This window comes from Empidonax traillii, unplaced genomic scaffold (assembly GCF_003031625.1).
Source record: "Empidonax traillii isolate 1590-97213 ecotype Southwest subspecies unplaced genomic scaffold, ASM303162v1 scaffold120:size1031401, whole genome shotgun sequence".
NCBI lineage: Eukaryota > Metazoa > Chordata > Aves > Passeriformes > Tyrannidae > Empidonax > Empidonax traillii.
The window spans coordinates 616,606-637,801 of NW_020955313.1; the positions used below are offsets into that span (position 1 = coordinate 616,606).

The 21,196-nt window shown below is 39.2% G+C and overlaps 1 protein-coding gene across 4 annotated transcripts in view; it reads right to left on the reverse strand.

Annotated features, from left to right (window-relative positions):
- Positions 1-254: 254 nt before the first annotated feature.
- The window catches only part of ZSWIM6 (zinc finger SWIM-type containing 6), a 119,409-nt gene continuing 98,467 nt past the window's right edge, over positions 255-21,196 (reverse strand). For all 4 annotated transcript variants that reach the window (XM_027883186.1, XM_027883185.1, XM_027883187.1 and 1 more), the window contains 6 exons: positions 19,197-19,457; positions 15,179-15,314; positions 9,795-9,952; positions 9,302-9,465; positions 4,726-4,807; positions 255-2,851 (listed from right to left, as the gene is read on the reverse strand). In XM_027883186.1, the coding sequence (XP_027738987.1) occupies positions 1,989-2,851; positions 4,726-4,807; positions 9,302-9,465; positions 9,795-9,952; positions 15,179-15,314; positions 19,197-19,457 (1,664 nt within the window). In that variant the 3' untranslated portion in view covers positions 255-1,988. The remainder of the gene's footprint in view (positions 2,852-4,725; positions 4,808-9,301; positions 9,466-9,794; positions 9,953-15,178; positions 15,315-19,196; positions 19,458-21,196) is intronic.

Genomic DNA, 21,196 nt, shown 5'->3' on the forward strand with positions numbered 1-21,196 from the left:
TAAAACATACATCTTCAGACTCAGGCAGCATTTAGCCCCTCCTGTGAAGTACCAGGTCTTCTACCACCAGCAGCTGTTAACATTCCAAATCCTCCGCAAATTTTTGAGAAACACAAAGTTTATTTCCTGGGCGTGGTGATCATATTGCTTTTACCGCCACAATGCATTAAAGTTGCAATCTGGGCATTCAAGATCTATGAACTACCTGTAACACAATTCAGCTCCATTAACAGACACCATTAAAGGAGGCAGAATCAACTTTCAAAAAACTAATTTTAATCAAAACAAAAAAATTATTGATCATTAACAAGTTTATAAAACAGTGATTTAGTTACATAAATAAATTGATATCAGTGTATCAAATCTTAATTACTTTCAACTTCATGAGAATGTTTACATGGGTGATGAAGTACAACCTTTTTACCTATTATAATAAATAAAATGGAGAGCATGAAATAGTTTTTTTAAACAAAAATACCTACAAACATACCTCTAGCATGTTCTCTAATGAAGGGAACGAGTGACACTGGACAACTTTTGCACCGAAACAAAAACTGCTTTAAAAAGCACAAAGATACAGAACCATCAGCTAAAGTAAAGACACTATACTGTAACCAAAGTTGGTACTTAATAACATAATGAACAGTTTGGTAGTTAGATCTCCAGTTTGGTTATTTTAAAGCATTAAGACAAGGCAAGATAGAAGGCTGCTTTTGTTTGAGTAATTCTAGAGAAAATAAAATATATTAAAAAAACAAACTGAAAAGTAGAACAGTCATACCTACACAACTTTCTGTCCTGCACAAAGTCAAAATACCTATGCAGAATATATATATATATATAATATATATATGTTATTTGTGCACAAAGGTTAGCTTATTATTAGCTCACTGCAAAGGCGTAATGTATCATGTCAATCATTTTGGAAAATGTTTTGCGTCTTGTGTCAAAAAGGATATTCTTTAAGTTTCATAGGCTAGGAGGCACAAACCCCAGTTCTGGCATACTGTATTCTTAATGCTAAGGCTTGCTGCTCTGGCTGTATATTTTTTGTTGTCCCTCTATACTATAGTGCCTGTTACAAGCATGTGTGTATGTGTGTATACACATATATGTATACACAGGTTGTATAAATATATATATATAAAATTTTCCCCAATAGGTATCAGTCCAACCATGCAATCCAAAAGGTGGCTCTGCATAGATGCCCAGCATATAGTTCACCACCTGAGCCAACTCTGAAGCAAGGCGCACTTTAGTCCTTCTGATAGGTTTTTTTTTTGTTTAAAACCAAGCTACTGCAGCTTCAAGTATTTTGCATCACATAGATTTTTTTTATAAATTAGTTAATGTTATATTTTTCAATATTCAGACATATACTATAATATATATACAGTACAATAAATGCTCTCATTCTTTTTTTAATTTTTTTGATAAATCCCTGAGAATGTATGTTGACAGTTGCTAAGTTTCCACATGCACGAGCATTGTGTGCCATGCGTCTGGATGAACAGCACTGCAAAGCCACGTGGTCAGCCTTTTAACTATTAGTATTTCATTTGTTGGTTTGTTAAATATGCTGAAATGTAAGGATGAGTTACAAAGGAGTAAAGCTGAATCCATTCGAGGTACTTATCACAGGATGGAGGTGTTTGGTTTCTAAAGCCATTGCAATATATGTTTGTTTTTGAGGCTGTGAACGTATACAGAAAGAACAGGAGAGCAATGTGGGCTTTTGCCACTTGACAACATATACTCAGTGTAAACCAAACCTTTTTTAACCTCTCTCATACAAAACAGAAAAAAGAAAAAATAATTAAACACACAAACTTTCACAACATGACAGTTTAGTTTGCAAACTCAATATAACTATACACATATAATACCGGTGTGGCTCTGTTTCTTTAAGTTAAAAAGGATATAAAAGCAGGCTCAAGTAAAAACAAACCACCACTCCCACCCCTAACCCCCTCATTCACACATTTTTGTCAACCAAATCGCTCGCGAACCAGCATCATCAGTTTCTTTTTGCCTTTGTAGATTTGTTTTAGGTTGTCAATAAACTGTGTAAACTGGATGTGACCATCATGAGCCATTAAGAAGGTCTCTCGTGCCTTGCTGAGGAACTCTATAAACTCACTATAGTGTCGTGGGCTGATGTGAGTGAGACGTGAATGAGTTGTATTAATGTAGGCTCCAATTGTGGCATCCAAGAGTTGCCGTAAAGGGGCTTTGTCCAGTGACATGAGCTTACCAGAGTTCCTCCTTCCATGAAGTCCCACCATGCCAGGAGTGGTCAAAGTACACCGACGCAAAATGTCTGACAGTACTGTTGCACACTTGACACTTTTGACCACCAGAGGTATTATAGCTGCTAGCTCATTTTTCCCAAGGGAGTGGCTGAGCGCACATGCCCACAGAACGTCATTAATGGCAGGGTGTGTGTCCTGATTGTAACTCAGGTTGAGATGTGTCATGGCCAAAGTGGCCAGTTTGTAGGCCCTCATGGGGTAACCACGGTGCTCCATGTACCGTGCTATAGTAAAAAGCTGTGAGTAGCTCATGCCAGTTGTAGCAGCATCTAGAACAATTTGGTAAGCGGTCTCAAAGGCTATGTGATCCTTTTCACATAGGGTCAGTGCAGAGAGGGCACAGTTTTGAGGATCCTTCATGGCACACTGTAGAGCAAGCGTCCTAGCACTGCCGGCCAGTTTCTCCTGCTGATGGCAGTCCAGATGCAGACGGACAATAGTGCTGTTGGACATCACTGTTGTAGCAACAATACTAGTGGCTTCTGTTGGAGTGAAAAGTGTAAACCAATTTTGCATGATACTATCCAGTGCATAAACACCTGGGGAGGGAAAGAAGGAATCAGTCATAACTGGTAAGACCTAGTAGATACAGATGTACAGCAGGAGATTACACTTGTCGCAAAGTTCTAAGAGATTACCAGTAAGGCCCAGCAAGAAGGGCTCAACCAGAGAGCGTGGTGGAAAAGGACATTAAAACAAAGGCTGCTGTGCAAACTCTGCAATCATTGCGAATGGTAACAATCACCAAAACTCAGAGAATAATGAAAATAGCCTGCAAGATAAGGTTTAATTCCTGTGTGAGACCTGAGCTGTTTTGCTTATTATTTAATATTTGGATAAAATGTTTCATTTGGTCTCATCACATCATTCAAAAGCAGCCCTCACACTGCACACCAGAGCAATTCTAACTTCTTTTCTCACTGTACTTCTCAAGTCATAGCATGTCCACAAAAGAATATGAAAAGTATGCAAAACGGCTTAGTACAACACTATGGCATAACCTAGCAGAACTTACTAAACATACCTTAAATCAATCAAATTCATAAGCACTTGAGCATCAAGACCGTATTAGGGAAATACTCTGAGCAATATGAACTACTGGATATTAATTGAAATAGGTGTTTTCCTTCATACCACTCTACTTCCCAGCATGTGTGTGTTTAGCAAGGGGAGGAAACAGTGACTGATGGGTTCCATAAATTGAACCTTATAGCCAACTAGAGTGCCTTATTATTGCTAGAGGCAGTTTAGACACATCTGCGACCCACCTAAACCACACACAGAGGTCTTAATTTTCTAAGACTTTGGTGCTTCCTGTGCAACCCTCCACTCAGCTGCAACAAGTCAGCATAGCCAGAGAAGACCTTTTAAATGAGGTATATCTCATTTAAATAGATTCCTAGCTTTAGCAACTTGATTAAGTCTCAAGAGTACCTTGCATGATATTACAGGTTCTTTATGGGACACTTGTATTAGGATATGTAAACCAATTTAGAGCAATATTAAACCCAGTATTTTATTTGCTGATATGCAACAGCACAACATAATACTCAGACACTAATATCTGTAAGACAGCCTCAGCAAAAATCATCTTAGCAAAGATATAACAGCAATAAAACAAGAGCATTGTATGAAAATTTGCAGACATAAACCACTTTCTGGCTGAAAGGCAAGTTCTATTCCCCCATTCTACTGACAACAATAATTTCCCAGTTAAACATAAAGCAAAGGATAAACTAATCCAGAGAACCAGCAGCAGCAATTCTCTAAAGTTCTGAAATTCAAGACGCATCTCTGCAATACAATCCAACTCAGATATATGAAGACAGAATAAATACAATAGAAAAGCATGCTTTCCAGAAATACCTTTACTGACAATTAAACTTACTCCCTTGCTCCCTTATCATAAGTCCTTATATTGTTCTCATTACCACAGCTGCTGATTTTTGAAATTTTTTTAACAGCTTCACAGCTTTTAATGCACTCATCTTCATTTTCAGATTCTGTATCCTTATCTTGCAGATGGTAAACCATAATACAGAAGCTAAGGGATGCCTCACAAAGACACATAGGAAATCTATGGCAAAGCCTAGAAATATCAGAACATGCTGCTGAGAATACCATTCTCCCACTGTTGTATTGGGTATTTTGGGTATTGAGTATTTGTATATTGTACTTCCTATAGGTTATGCACACCGCACCTTATGGGATAAAGAAGTCACACTGCACTACTCAACTATTGCCTCACTTGCTCTGTGCCTAAAAATACCCACTAATCCTTGCCATAATGCATTCTCACCAATGGAATTTTACAGATGAACAGAAAGTGAGAGGCATTTATAGAATGTGGGTGTTGACAAGAAAGATCAAGCCCTCTCAGAGTAGCTGACAAGAGAAACATTTCAGAACATACCTACTTCAGTTGCACATGTTACCAACCACCTCACCATTTCCCGCCGTCGCCAATTCAGTGTTGACAGCGTCATCCGCATCACCTGTTAAAACAACACAAACAAAATACAAATTCATCCTATTGCAAACCAAGGTCCTTTAGGCCTTAAATTAGGAATTTTAAGCTACTCAAACACACTGGAGTTCAAAATGGCAGTCTCTTGCCCTCCCCTCTCTGTTACCTTGTTTTTAGCTGATATGTCAAAAAATTCGAAAAAATTAGAATAGCATGCAGAAAGTAATTTCAACTGCAGATCCTTCAAGGATAGAAGAGAGAGACTGTTTTATTTGTGGAGAAGAAAAAAACCCACCCCACAAAAAAGCCTCCTCCCAAACAACAAAAACACACCAATCAATTACCGATTACTCAAATTATATAATCTCCCCTCCCTCTATGCACAGTATATCAGTAATTGTACCGTGATATTACTTTGTAGCAATTAAATAAAGCACATAATAGGTCAATCACAGAACTCTCAATAATCATCTTTACATATTAAAATTAACAAATGCACTCACAAAACAGCTTGGAGTCACCAGCATTTGTAAGAGGGTTCTCAACTCATATCCCCTCCCAGTCCTACAGTCACTTCAAAGGGCATGTAACTCTGTCATATTTGTTACACCTGCCATCTCTTATAGTCCTATGCTGTAGACAGATAATCTGATGATGGAGAGATTGATAAGGAGCTCAAAAGCACAGATGATCTTTCAGAAATCTGGTTATAAGCAACCCTGTGTGGTTCCAAGCAGGTCTCCAAACATTCCCATCTTAAGATCCTGGTGACTGGGATACGCTATCCAAACTTACATCATAAGGCCAGCTTTGTCGGTCTCAGACATCATGGTATCATTTCAATGAAATGATAACCTAAGTACTAGATTGGAGAATAGCATTTTGAGAAAAAGCACACTGATCTGTAAGGAGCAACTGAACACATTTTAAAATATTAAAATTTTAAGATAAGTCAATTAAGTCTAAGGTAAATCATAGAACTAGCCTTTGCTTGAAATCTTCCTGGAGAAAAACCAGGCAGGCACAGACTTTGGAGTGAAAATAACTGTCCCACTGTCCATCAGAGGGAAGGCAACTGTGACCTCCTGCACTGATGGACAAATAAATTGAAGGCTAACACTCTTCCAAAAACCATGATGAATTTTCAGCTTCCCCCAAGCTGAATCCAAGAGAAATTACAGGGTTATAGACTGAATTCAGCCACTGGTGAGGGAAGTAAGCAAGAAAAAAACCTAGCGTGAATGATTACTCCTCTGAAAGTTTTCTGTGATGACTTCCTTCTCTGTAAAGGTATCAGCAGTCACAAGAGCCTTCAGCACATGAGGTGGGCATAATAACAGATCCACTGTGGACAGTCCTAACTCAAGATTAAAAACATTACCATATCTGGTTGCTTGACAGGGAATAGCTCCTTGGTGAACAGAAAGTTTCCTGATTTATACTGTAACAAATGCAGCCAAAGAATTGCTCATTTTTTGAGCTACCTCTTCCCAAAAGAGAACTCCACATCTGCCCAAGATCTATCCAAGATGTATGCTTATCAATTAAGACACCTTCTAAACAAGTCAAGAAGTCTGAAAATGATGAATGGTCCCTGGGAATTACATGACCTTATCTGAAAACCAAGCTCTCTTTGACGTGCAGTAACCTTGACTTTGTCTGGACGAACTTTTATATGAATTTCTTATAAAGGACCAGAAGATCTTAGCACCCGTAAGAGATAAAAAAAATGGTCAAGCAATCATTAACTCCCACACCAATGCAAAACCTGTTCATCATGCATATGGGAAGTAAGTTTATGTCTTCATTCATTCATTCATTCATTCATTCATTCATTCATTCATTCATTCATTCATAGGTCTGGGAGGAAAGGACATCACTTGCCAAATCAGTGTGAATCATCATGGCTAGGCTTTGCAAACGAAGATTTGAGAAGGGCTCTACCCACGCTTGCTACAAGCGCGCTGATGGCTAAAAAGGCCAATGCAAGATAGACAAGTCCGGTTGCAGAAGGCACAGCAGAAAGACTCTCCAGGTGATATCGACTAGACATGATTCTTTCTGTGTTGTCTTTTCTCTTAGAGAGTGATCCTGCGTGTGTTCTCAAAAGCAGCAGCAGCGTTATAGATGGTGTGTCTCCAGGCCTCCCGATTGGAGGCCAGAGTAGACCAATGGTGGTGATCAATATGGCCAAGGCTGAGGGATTGTTTCAGGCAGTCCTTGTATCTCCTCTTCGGGGCTCCTCTCTTGCGGCAGCCAGTGGCAAGTTCTCCATAGAGCACAATCTTAGGGATGCAGCAGTCCTGCATCCTGGAGACGTGCCCTGCCCAACGCAGCTGTGTTCTCAGCAGCATGGCCTCAATGCTCGTGACTGCTGCCTGTTCAAGGACAGATGTGTTGGTCACATAATCCATCCAGTGGATGTTTAGGATTGTACGGAGGCAGCGCTGGTGGAAGCGTTCTAAGAGACGCAAGTGGTGGCAGTAAACGACCCGTGATTCAGACCCATATAAAAGAGTAGACAGTACGAAGTGTGAATAACCCACACTGATTTGTCCAGCAGTTCTGCCAGCATTATGTGTTTGCATGTGTGCAGTGATAGTTGCACTGATATAAATACAACAGGCAAACAGAGGAGCAGAAGCCCCTCCTGTTCCTACAGATCTTACAGTGTCTACGCCAGTAAGGTGTTGAAGGACAGAATACACATAAGATACTCCATGTCCATTTGGATGAACTCTTTTCACAGCCAATTTTAAAGGCCTTCCCTCTGATGAGTCACATAATACATGCTGCCATTGGAAACAGGATAAAGAACCCAGGAGTCCAGGAGTCCATTCTCAAATCTTGAACAACGTAAGAGACTTTGCTCTCTCAGAGATCCCAGTGACAGAGCTGTGAAATTGCTGGTATCACCCCCCATCACTGCTGTAGCTAAGGTAGAACTGTATACCTGTGAGGGTACTGCTGTTTAAGTTTAGAGAGCAGGAGTTTTCTGTCACTCTCTCCACTCTCTGTAGGCCTCTTCTGGTCCACCCCTGACAGTTTTCTAGGGCACATAAATGTTGTATTAACTATCAGATACCAGACAGTGAATAAATACAATCTAATTACAACTAAGTCAAGGGAAGAGAAAGGGGAATCATTGGTAGGCCACTAGAGACAGTCCTGACACTAAGTTTTTGGCAGCAAAAGCATTACTGTAGAAAAATACACAGCCGGGAGTTACTACCAGAAAAGTGTTACACATCTTCCTTCTGGAAAGCAAATCTTTAAGATTCTTATAACACTTTTGGTAAGCTTGGGACAGAGAAGTGTCAGATGAGTTCTACACCAATCTGATTGAAACCCTGGGACTGAGGAGAAAGTATGGGTTTATGATACTTCCACTAGACCTCACTGAAGACACTCTGATGACACTGTCAACCACACAAGAATATCCATGAATACAGTGATATCCGAAGTGTGCTTTTTCCACTGAACGATACTTGGTGAACGCTTAAAGTGACACACAGGTCAGCTCTAAGGGTTTTTCCCCTTCTCACGTAAACAAACATTTAAAGCTGAAACATTCCAGGATGTCAAGAAACAAGCAGGTTTCCACACTGACCTTGGAAAATATGGAAGGCTAAAAAAGCATATAGAACCTCATTTTTTTGTTAAAGGTTTTGGTTTCTAACAGCCTAGAATAGACATATAATACCTTACTTCAGCATAAAAAGTATCCTTTCCCCAGAAATCTTTGGAGCTTTATTTACTGAAGCAAAGTAATAAATGGTTTTCTGAGCCTCACTTTCTTTTTTTAAGAGTTCCCTGAAGAGGGATGAAGGTATTTATTTTTGTTGAAATGAACCATGTAAACTCCAAGATTCAACAGTGTCAGGAAGTATTACTACTTAGCTGTCTCCTTTTAGCTTACAAAGTCTCTCCTAAGAGCCTGAAAACTGATCTGAGGTTCTTGTACACCTCAAGCTGAGTCAGATGCATCTGACTACACCACAGCTTGTGGAGTATAGGATTTTGGTGATGGAAATGAGAGGGCTGTTGTCAGCACAGTCTGCCTTAGCAACAGGCCATTATGGTTGACCTTGATTTTCAACAAGCACGTACCAATCCTCATTTAGGTGAAAGGAAGAGAAGGAACAGTAAGAAACCCTTGAAGGCCACACAGAAAATACAGTGCATTCCTGGAAAAGTAGAATACTTTTGCTATCTAGCCAGACCATTGCATTGGTCTTCTCTCACCCCTGAACAGAAGAGTGCCTTGTAGGCAAAGACTGTCAGCTCTCTCTTCCACCTAAATGGTGCAAAGAGGGGCTGTGCAGACCCCTGGTCTGTGTTTACCAGTACATGGAGCTTTGCATCAGGAAGCAGAATTTAAAAACACTTCTAGGCAGAGCCCAAAGAGAGTATCCTTTCCTGTGCTTAAAAGCTATACCCACCAACACTGGTTCCAATTTCTTTCTTCTGCTGTAATACAACAGCTATATTATTCTACTAACACAACAAACTAGGGAAATACCTGAAGGCCCAGCTCCAGAGAAACTTTCAGAAGAGTGATGTCTGGCAAGCTGTCCATGAGTGTTGCTATTTTAAATGCATCCTGGGCAAGTTTGAAGATGTGTGATGAGGAGTGTATATTTTTCTGAATGGATTCTAACACTGTTTCCAGTCTCTGAACATCACCTGCAAGGTGTAAACAGAATAACCAAAATAAAACACGATCCCAAAACCCCCAGAGATGTATTATAGCTGAGCCTGCCATTGCTGTGCAACAGTATGATGTTTCAGTTACACACATCTTGTTTTTAGAAACCTTCCATACTTTAATCACATACAAATAAAACATATGCACCCCTTTTGTTGCACACAACTTGTCTAGTGTCTGATGGTGTTAGGGCCAGAAGTCATTTTGATTTGTGAATTTTAGAAGTAATTTGTTGACTCCTAGGTCTCACAGTCAATGTCATGTGTCAAAAAACAAAAAGCTGTCTCATCAGACTCAAACCAAGTACCTTTGGCTGCTGTCAGCATGGTTGACGCCAGTTCACACTGCTGGGATTCGATGTGACTTAGGGTGAACCAGCGAGGATACCGGTTTGGAACAACAGATGCAATGTGGTGAGGGCGGGACACGTCTCCTGAAGGAGCTGTAGATTCCAGTACCAGCAACCTGAAATATGAAAGAAATCCTCTTTCATTAAATGACTATTACATTTGGTTGCTCATGAGCTAAACTAAAGCAGAAAGAACACTTGGCCTTGTCTATGAAACAGAATCACAGAATCGACCACGTTGGAAAAGACCTCCAAGATCATCAAGTCCAACACTGCTGTAGTTACTAGACCACAGCACTCAGTGCCACATCCAGTCTCATCTTAAAAACCTCCAGGGGTGATGAATCCACCACCCCGCTGGGCAGCCCATTCCAATGTCTGATTACTCTCTCTGTAAAAAATTTTTTTCCTAATATCCCATCTAAACTTCCCTTGGCAGAGCTTAAGACCATGCCCTCTTGTCCTACTACTGGTTGCCTGGGAGAGGAGATGGATGCCCACCTGGCTATAATCTCCTTTCAGGTAGTTGTAGAGAGTGATGAAGTCTCCTCTTATCCAGGCTAAACAACCCCAGGTCCCTCAGCCCCTCCTCACAGGATTTGTGTTTGAGTCTCTTCACCAGCCTTGTTGTTCTTCTCTGGACCTGCTCCAGCACCTCAGTGTCCTTCCTGAACTGAGGGGCCCAGAACTGGAGAAGTTCTCAGTACTCAAGGTGCAGTCTCACTAGTGCTGAGTACAGTGGAAGAATCACTTCCCTGGTCCTGCTGAAATGTGCCTTTTCAGTTACATTAAAAGAAACCCAATATTGGAAAACCACTTCTCTTCTTGAGGAATCTTAATAGTCCATTTGCCAGACTTGACTACATCAAAGGGCAGAAATTCACAGGACAATTAAGCAACTCATTAGCCAAGGCAGCAGAGATTTTCTGCACAGTGTACAGAGGTGAAGTTTTAATTCCTACCAGTGTTTCAATCCTTGAACCACAGCCCCAAGGAAGGAAAGTCAAGCGCTTCTTGCTGTACTGAGACCTTGTAAATATTTTTCAATATTTGGAACACACCTGCTTCACTTACAAATGCTCAAAGTAATGGAGAAAGATATTCAACTAGTCATTTAGATTTTTACCTTGCAATTAATTCAGGCATGAAATTACGTCCAAAAGGACATTTTACTTTTCAACTATGACTACTTTTTGAAGTTCTTAAACTTTATCCTACCAACATTTTATAATGTACCAAAATCCAATGTTAGGGTCCCAAATAGGAGTGACAGAGGAAGTTTCCTTTAAAGTTATTATCAGATTTTGTTTTCTAATCCTGAAGCAAAAATTTAATCGAGTATGCATCAGTCTACAACAGCTTTATTCAACAAAGAGCATTCATATTTAGAAAATTCAAATTAATGTGTTTATTGTTGACTACTACAATCCAAATGACAACCCAAAAGAATGAACTGATGGCCTCTACAATAGACTAGATACAGAAAGCACACCAGATACCCTATAAATGCCAATGCAAAAAGCAGGAGTGAACAAAAAGAGGCATTTTTTTTCAATACATTTAAGTGTAGTTTCAGGATATGAATGGTTAATGAGACATCAAATGAGAGTAGTAAGGCAATGTCCAGAAGAAAAGCTTTCCAGTGCTTAGCTTCTTGATGAGGGTTAATACCTGAGGTTTGTTTCTAGCAGCTTGCATATGCAAGTGATTTTCTAGCAGGAAGTCACCTCGGAGTACAAAAAAGTTGGATCTCTTCTGTCAACCAAAAATATTGAAAATCCAATGCATTGTGTTTTTCTGTGATAGCATATTTCTCATGGAATAACCTCATTTAAACAAAAGTTAAAATTTCTTGAGTTAAATAAATACCTAAGTTCTGTAAGCAACTGTGGTGCATGTTTGTGTTTTGTTTTTTGGGTTTGTTTTTTGTTTTGTTTTTTTTTTTTTTTTAATCACAGGAAGATAGATTTAAGTTTCATCAATTTTCTGTAGGTGCCTGAAGTATATGATAGTATATTTAGAAAAAGAATATGATAGTCTATTTAAGAATTCACTGAGAAAGGTAATTTTGAATACATGCAAGGCATCAAGCAGGTCCAAAAAAATTCAACACACCACATAAATAACTACCAGCAGGCTATATTAACATTTTCAGACACGTGTATGTGCATGTTAATACAAAAAAACCCCAAACCCTTCCTTTTTTACTCTTGTATTGAGTCAAATCTATTCCCTAGTACCACTGAGACACCTCTTTATATGTATAAGAATAAAACACATATAAACTCTTCAGCTGATTTTTTCCAAGCATAGAGTGAGGTTGCAGGGAGAGATGCATTATAAGATAGTTTCAATAAACAGTAAAAATCCCAACTACCTAAATAAAAAAGGGACTATTAGGTTATGTGTAACAGTAAATAGAAAAAGAACAGGAAAGAAAGAGTCTGTTTTGGGGAAATCTTTTGATACTTTGAATTGCACTGCCACATTCTGTGCTCTTTTGCTGTGAAAAGAAATGATGTTGTCAATCGGTAGCTTTCATGCAATTATGGCAAGATTAGGGAACATCAGAAAAGCACAGAGAGATTCAGCATTCTTGCATTTTATTTTTTTTCCCACTTGGAACATCAATTATTTAGTGAGGTTTTAGTAAAGCTACCTTGTGATTAAACATCACCATTAAGATCTGGCTCCCAAAGTCTGGGTGAAATTCATGCTTAACAAGGGATCAGCCAAACTAAGCCAAATATTCAAGTTCAGATTCCAAGTGAGCAGTCAACTAGGTCACTGCAGATCCACATTCATCAAAGCTTTGCTCCATATGTTTCAGTGCCGCAAGCAGAGAATTGCAGACAGAAGTGACCATCAAGGTAGGACAACTCTGTCCTTGCAGACCTGAGGTGCACACATGAAAGGCTTTGTGGTATCAGTTTCCATCGATTTCAAACTGAACGTTCCATACACTGAAACAGGACTCAAAAACTTAAGCAGCAACAGGTGATTTTGAATCACAGAGATTAAACACTCCACAGCTGCTATCATGGGTCACTGACTCATGCAGACTTGTGTGCAGACTGACACTATTAAACACTTATGTCTGAAGAACCAATTAACTGGGGTCTTGGGAAGTTAACTTCTTTAATAAAAGTTGAAGTGAGAAAAGAAATACGCTTCACTTCTAAAAGCATGAACAGCTGGAGAGATTTCTATGCAGCACCTTTACTAGTTTCCACGTGAGATTTCTGTGCTTGCCACAGCCATTTCCTCCTTGCCATGGAAGAAAAGATGCTCAAGTTTTCATCTTCTGACTACTCAACCACTCAGCCATGAGACAGACATTCAATCTTCATGTTTTATTCTAGCCCCTTGAGGCAGTATTATGTTACTTTTTCATTTGGTTTGCATTGGGAGTCTTTTATGCACTGAACTAACACTGGTGTGAACGGAAAGACTAATCAGCCTTCCTCAGAACAATTTGCGAAGTGTAGAGGAATGCAGACAGACACGGAATAGAGTGAGTCTAAATCTGCCATCACCACAGTTCATGATAAAAGTCTACATTTCTGAAGACTGCCAAATATCAAGCTACAAAAAGACCGATTACTGTTTAAGGCTGAACTTTCATCTGTTTTACAAAGTTATGACAAAAGGGCTATGGAGAACAGCCCTGATTGCACTGATGTCTCCCGTGATTTTATCAGATGGACCCTGAAAACTCTTTCTGATACTGGTCTATTTGAAGAGTAACTTCTTTGACCGAGATGTCAGCTTTACAGCAAAAGGGAGCGGGAGCTACCCAGGACTAAATGGAGACATCATCAGTTGGATCTTTCAGTGTCTTGCTTGTTTTTCAAGTTGAGAAAGGAAACTTTCAAAAAAGAAGTTTACAGTTATGACTGGTTTCTGCGGAGAGCCCAAACCAACCAAAAAATGATCCAAAAAAACCCCAGCTACTATCTTCCTGATGTGATATAACTAGTTATTGATGAACTTACCCTGAGGTAAAAGAACAGGAGCATACTTAGATGGCCCAGGCAGCTTTTTGAGCATATATTTGAATATTCTCAATAGCTCATCAGTAATGTACTTTTGTCTTCTCAATGTATTTCCTAAAATGTTAATTATAAGCAGCAAGTATTTGAGGTCACTCTTCCTATTTTTTAGACTCTTTCTCATAACCTCCATTACTAGGATCTCTCAGAGCCAGGAAAATGCCAAACAGGATAAGCAGACCTTTGGCTTGCCCTGATAGTTGCTATGTTTTGTTCTTATGCACAGCCTCCCATTTAGCCCTTTGAATACAGAATTATTTTCTCCCTATTTGGAGAAAGTAGCCCAGGAATAAACACCTCCAAATCATATAAGCACAAACTATTTGTTGAAGCTAAATACTACTTATGTGGATAGTATGTCCTTCAATCACTGTGCAATCATGCTTGGTAATAATGACCAGGAAAGCTCAACACGTTTTCTTTTTTAACTCTAGGACTTGATTGCTCTTAGAATTAAGTTGTGGCTATTCTTTGTCAACCATCAACTACTAGGCTCTTCACAGAAACCAGACAACTTCGATGAGGCCAGTTTCTTCCCTGCATTCTGTGTAGACAACAGATTTATTGCTGATAATTTAGGTCCTTGAAATCTCATTCAGAAGGCTTTTCTTAGACGCCATTACCAATCTGGTCTGCCTTGAGATAGAGCCAGCACACACTAAACACTCCTTGAGAAATATCTTTTTTCTGATTACTGAAGACAAATGGAATGCAAACCAGACATTTTGTTGTCATTGGATATACTCCATTTAAATCCCAACATTCACCCAGAAGAGGGCAAGACGTTATGAAGCACAAAAAAAAATGTACAGGCTTAGACCACAGCATATGGGTTCAAATCTATCATCGAGAGTCAAGTTATAAAGAAGGCCAATGAAACAAACAGTCCTATTGAATAGGCTCAGCAGCAAATGATCCTGGGACTTCTGGTGAAATGCCTCTTTCCTTGTTTCCTTATACCAATACCATCTTAAACATAAAACCACAGGGGTGAGAAAACACATATGCTAAAGTGGTTGTGTAACACAAAATCTCATGCTCCAAGAGTGGGATTCTAGAGGGATTTGTGACAGGAAATCCTGGTTTACACTAACAGAACATTTACAAATCATTATACTGTAGTTACTACAGACACCAATTACTTTTATAGATGACAAAACCACAATAATTTCTCCATGAAGGGAAGAAAGTGTAATCGAGAAAAATAGATTAGGTCTTGATTACCAAGCTTTTTTCCCCTTTTTCCATCCACTACGGTGTGCTCTTTCTAGACAACCCATGAATACATACCGCATGGCTCTCAGTGCAGTTTTGTATGCCAATTCAGCATCATGAGGTAGGAGAGAAGTGAAGAGATACTTGGCAAATGTGTGCATTGGAACGCTCTCTCTATGGATGACTTCACCTAAACCACTATATGGTCCACCTACAGGAAAGACAAACAGAATGTCAGTCTTTATATACTGCAAAAATCCAACTTCTGGACCTTTAAAAGCATTCTCTATATCTTCAGTTAGAACTGGTATCCAAAGACAGAGTTTGCTTTAAAAAGCTAAAGTTATATTGCTATTTTCAGTGAAATATATAAATACAATTTATTACAAGTATGTTAAATACCATTTAGATATACCACAAATACCTTCAAGAGAACAAGACAGACTACAAATTCTACAGTATTAGGCACACTACTAGTGCTCATACAAATGACAGAATGGTTACAGTGCACCATAGAGGTAATTCAGCAGCCTATGGTATGCAGAAGTAGAGAGTCATAATACCAGCTTTGCCTCCTTGCAGTTACATTGTACGTATCAATCCCTATGCACCCCATTGGGGTGTGACTGCTTTATCACAAATGCACCAAGAAAAAAAGAACTGATTACAGTAGGAAAATATCTTTAATTGAAGTTACATGACCAATCACCATAGCAGCACCTGATCCCTCAAGTCTCACTTGACATTAGGCATTTAAATAACTGCTTGGTCTGGACTAGGTCAAGTTGTGACCCAAGTCCAGCATTCTGCCCCTGGATCACAACAACCCCAGCCAGTGCTACAGGCTTGGGGAAGAGTAACTGGAAAGCTGCCCAATGGAAAAGGACCTGGAGGCGCAGGTCGACAGTAGCTGAACATGATCCAGCAGGGCGCCTAGGTGGCAAAGAAGATCAATGGCATCCTGGCTTGGCTCAGCAGTAGTGTAGCCAGCAGGAACAGGGCAGTGACTGTCCCCCTGTACCAGCTACGGGTGAGGACACACCCTAAGTCCTGTGTTCATTTCTAAGCCCCTCACTACAAGAAAGACATTGAGGTTCTGGTGAAGGTCCTGGAGCACAAGTCCTGTGAGACAACTGTTTAGCCCAGAGAAAATGAGGCTTAGGGGAGACCTTATTCTCTCTACAACTACCTGACAAGAAGTTTTATCTAAAAGCCAGGTGGAGGTTAGGCTCTTCTCCCAGGTAACAAGGGCTGGGGAGATTTAGATTGGATATTAGGAAAAACTTCTTAACTGAAAGGATGATCAGACATTGGAACAGGCTGTCCATGGAAGTGGTGGAATCACCATTCCTGAATGTGTTCAATAAAATTGTGGAAGTGTCACCTGGGAACATGGTTTAACGGTGACCACTGTAGTGCTGTGTTAACAGCAGAACTCGATTATCTTATAAGTCTTTTCCAACCTGAACAATTCTGTGATTCAGAGAACGCTAGATCAGTTTGTGCTTCAAAGTCCATTTGGCTCTGTTTGTCCATTATAGTCACATGATCTTAAAAATTCTATTTTTTTGTGGGAAAACTACCTCTTTTTTTTTTTTTTTTGAGGCAATGGCTTTTTCTCACTCAGTGAAGTATACATTTCAACTTAACAACAGCAGCATCAGGACTGATAACAACACCAGAGTTAAATGCAACTATTTATTTGCCAAGTTCTAAATGTTCATAGTGCATATGAATCCCATTTCTGTATTTTCCCTGCAAACTTAAGACTGTTATTTCTACTAACAGGAAAACTGTGTAAAACAGTTTTTTACTTCAGTGACAAGAGGTTTGGGCATTAAATGTTGCAAGATACAGATTAAGAATCTTGTATCAGTGGACTATTATTGCACAGATAACATCCAGCAGTCCTAGAATTTACTACAACTTCTACTAGACACTCCAACCCACCACACTTGGATGGATGGACAACTGTGTGAATTCACTTTTTCACTGTGGAGTCACATGTGGCTTTTAAACTGCTTTCAGCAGCAGTTCAAACTAACATGCCCTTACTCTACACCAAAGCAGATGAGGAGGAACAGCCAAGCTGTATCAGCAATGTTTTTGACTGATGCTTTAGCAAAACTTGCAATGATAAAGAACCACTAGGCATGAAAAAATTCCAAGCTCCACAGGTGGGCATTTCTGAAGGCCAGGGCTGATTACAAAGGAAATGTCAATGAAGATTTAGTAGGTGACAGTGCGTCTCATAATAATTTAAAATTAAATTGAAAGCCATTCAAAGCTAGCTGGCATTGCTTGAATGAAAGGAGTTCGAAATGAAATGAAAATGAAATGTTTGCCAGTTGGTGGTGCAGCCAGAAACTCAGTTAGGACACAAAGAATACAAGACAAAGCATTTATATGAAAATATATTCTGCCATTAACTTAGCAGTCAAACAAAAAATTAGAACAGTTGTTGCAAAACAGTCTAATGTTCTGTTTCCCACGCACTCAAGTGGTAGCTACATACAGCATGCACTAATTTGCATTAACAGCACAGAAATCAGCTTAATATTGGATTAAGTTTTCCTTATTGTATTTGTAGAACTTTAACTAAAAATTCTCAAATTATATAATTAGCCTCTTAAATCACTGCACAGCATTTCCTCCGTGTGGGCCAGCAGTTTCTGCCTAACATGGAGTCAACTAACTAATTGCAGAAGAGCCAGATTTCTCATCACACACTAATGCAAGACCATTGTTGCACACTACTCACAATGGCCAATTTTTTAGGTAGTTATATTAGCAGATTTCCTGCTATGATCACAAACAGAAGAATTTTAGTGATCAAAGCCATAAACTGGAATTATCATAGAATATGTCAGAGAAATTCTGTCTTTTCCTCATAAAGCATCCTTGCCAGTAAACAGATGCAGTAAACTGATTCTATAATACAAAGGAATCCTGTGTGGTAGTTGATAGTTCGATCTAGACAGTAGCTGTTCTTGTCCAAAGGCCATAAAGCAGCAGTTCAGCCATATCGTGACAGAAACTCTCCCTATGGTGTAGCTTTTCTACCATTTCCAATGGCACAAGCTTTTAACAATCTGACCAAAAGCAGTGACTTAGACAGCTGAGAACCCCAAGCAACTGCCCTTCTTCCACAAAAGAGGAAGTTTTAAGAGAGTACCGACTTACAAAAAGAAAGCAAACCTGAGTACTTTGTAACAATTTCACAACTTACCTAGACATACCACACTACCCTCCACCCCTTGAGCAGGCACTCAAAAACCTGAACCATGCCTTTGGCAAATTAATTCCTTTAAAGCTTTTTCTTCCATTTAAAAAACCAAAAACCAGAAAGACAACCTCAGAAACCATGAAACTGCAATCTGAATGTGAGGCTTAAGTGCTACATATTAAGCCTTTTTGAAAGTTAAGGCAAAAGTATGCACTTCTATGTACAGATTTTATTGCAACACCGGCTATTTCCCAAATAAAAATCGTTTGTCTTGGTCAGAGTTTAGTCACAAGACCAGGTCTTAAGCCTCAATATTTTAACACAAATTTCAATTCTCATATACGATACAAACTCCAAAGGCAAGTAATTTTCCTAATTGCCACAAAAAAAAGTTACATTTCTCTCTCAGCAATTCTAAGTGAAATTTCTGAGCTCTTCGCTTGGGAACAGAGGTAAAAATCTTCATACATTTACATAGCTGCCATTCCAGTCCCATGTTCAGGATACAAGAAATACCTAGAATTTTGCTACCTGAGAACTGTTAATAACTGATGCCTGCATTATATAACAGTGAGCCTGGATTGTATAATGAGGTTATTAAGATTATGACACACAACAAATGTAAAGAACAAAGTGTAATCAAAATAAAAGCAAAAGGTTTATAGGTCAATATATGCCATACCTCTACAGTCATGAAATATCTAAAGTATGTCTGATTTTCATAATTAATATGAAAGTATTTTTCCAGGATTCTAAGTAAAAAAAACATCTGAAACATGTAAGGAAGTTTACACAGGAACACTATTTCCATGTGCTTGTGTAAGCCCAGACAATTTAAAGGAGCAGTTAGCATCTATATTCAGCTACCTTCTAATAGGAAGACTGCTTGTTTTCGAAAAATCTTCACCAGAGTATCATCCAATTCAATTTCCTGTAGCTTAGAAATGAGCTGCTCCTCATTTCGACAAACCTTCTCTTGTGCATACAAGCCATCAGGCATTATTCGTTGCTGTCCCAGCCCTATCAACGCTACTTCCACGGCCAACATTAAATAAGATTCCCCTTCTTCTAAGAACTTGTGAGCAGGCAGGTGCTGGTACTCCAGAGATTTGCATTGCCCCATGTTCTCTGTAAGGGGTGACACAGAAAGAGAAACACATATCAGCAAACCATTCTAACCCATAATCTGCCTACAATGCTACATATACAAATGCTTCCTTGGTTAGTATTAATTTTTAAAATTTATTTAAATTACTAGTACAGTCTCAAAATCCAATCTAAAATATGTCATCCGATTCCATGTGGCAGAAATACATGAAGAGTGAGTTTTAAATACACAAAAAGTGGGTTTTAAATAACCCACTCAAGTAAAAATAAAAGTTTTCATTTTTAAACTGCACAATTTAGAGAAAGGCAGTTCTCTGGCTTTGGGTTAAGGAGGACAAAATTGGAAGATCAATTTCTTTCCCCATCCACTTCTGTATTTCCTTAAAGCCTTGATGAGAGGAAGGGAAGGGTGCTTGTGCACCTGCATAGATTTCAGTTGAAGCTATTAGAATTGTGCAAATACAATAGGCCTGGGAATTCGACATCTTTAAAGTATCCTCTATTTGCTAGCACTCCTTTCAGGCTTTTAATTTGTTACAGTAGTGTTTCTTATAAAAATGCATACTATTAACATTAGAAGCCCTACTTTTAGTATCAATTACAAGCAAATTCCACACAGGCCAAGCCATAAATTGCTTTAAAGACTGCTATCAATTAATTTGGCACTTGACAGACAACATATGACAAAACTCTATTCCAGTCTATTCCAGGAGATGGGCAACTGCAGCAAGTGGAAAGGCTGAATGCATTTGGAAGATTGCATATGTGTGTGCAGAAGTTACTTTTCAACACACAATGTTTTTATTTCGTGGGGTTGCTTTGATTTTTTTATAATTGTAGAAAATCTGATTTCCAATTTTTTTTTTTTTTTTTAATTAAAGTTCTTCCAGAATTGGTGGATAGGAGATTAGAAACTTATTGAAGAAAATCTAATTGAATAAAACGAGTTTTGAGGCAAAGCCCCAAGAAGATTGTTGATATGGATACAAAAGAGCTGCAGGTAAAGGGATGAATCCAGTTTCTGTCCACACAAGTGGTATCAAGAAGCTACCCCAAAGGTGGAAAGAGACTGAGAATAAGGAATTAGTTAAAATCCTGGGAAGAAAACACTGAAATCAAAATGGGTGTACACATCCTATTCCTATCCTAAATCATGTATTGATATAGGAACACTACTTTCAAACTCCTGTCATTTACAGACTATGCTTGTGATCAGTTTTAAGTGTTTTGTCATTGTTTTGAAGTATTATGTACACTGCAGCTAAGAAGTCCAGTAACATCCAGGGCTGTGCTAGGAGTGTTGCCAGCAGCCTGAGGGAATGGATCCTGCCCATATGCTCAGTACTAGTGACAGAGCCCACATCTGGAGCGCTTTGTCCAGTTGTGGGCACCGCAGCAGATGGGCATTCTGGAGTAAATTCAGTGTGGGAACACCAAGGTAATTAAAGGACTGCAGCACCTCTCAAATAATGAGAGTGAGACAGGTGGGATTATCTAGCCTGGAAAAGAGAACGCTCAGGAGGATCTTACCAAAATGTATAAATATCTGATGGGAGAATGTAAAGAAGACAGTGCCAGACTCTTCTCAGTGGTATCCTGTGACAGGACAAGAGGCAATAGGCACAAACTGAAATACAGGAAATTCCATCTGAGCGTAAAAAAACACTTTTTTACTATGAGGGTGGTTGAACACTGCAGGAGGTTGCCCAGGAAGGTTGTACAGTCTTCACTCTCGAAGCTATCCAAAAAACCCAACTGGA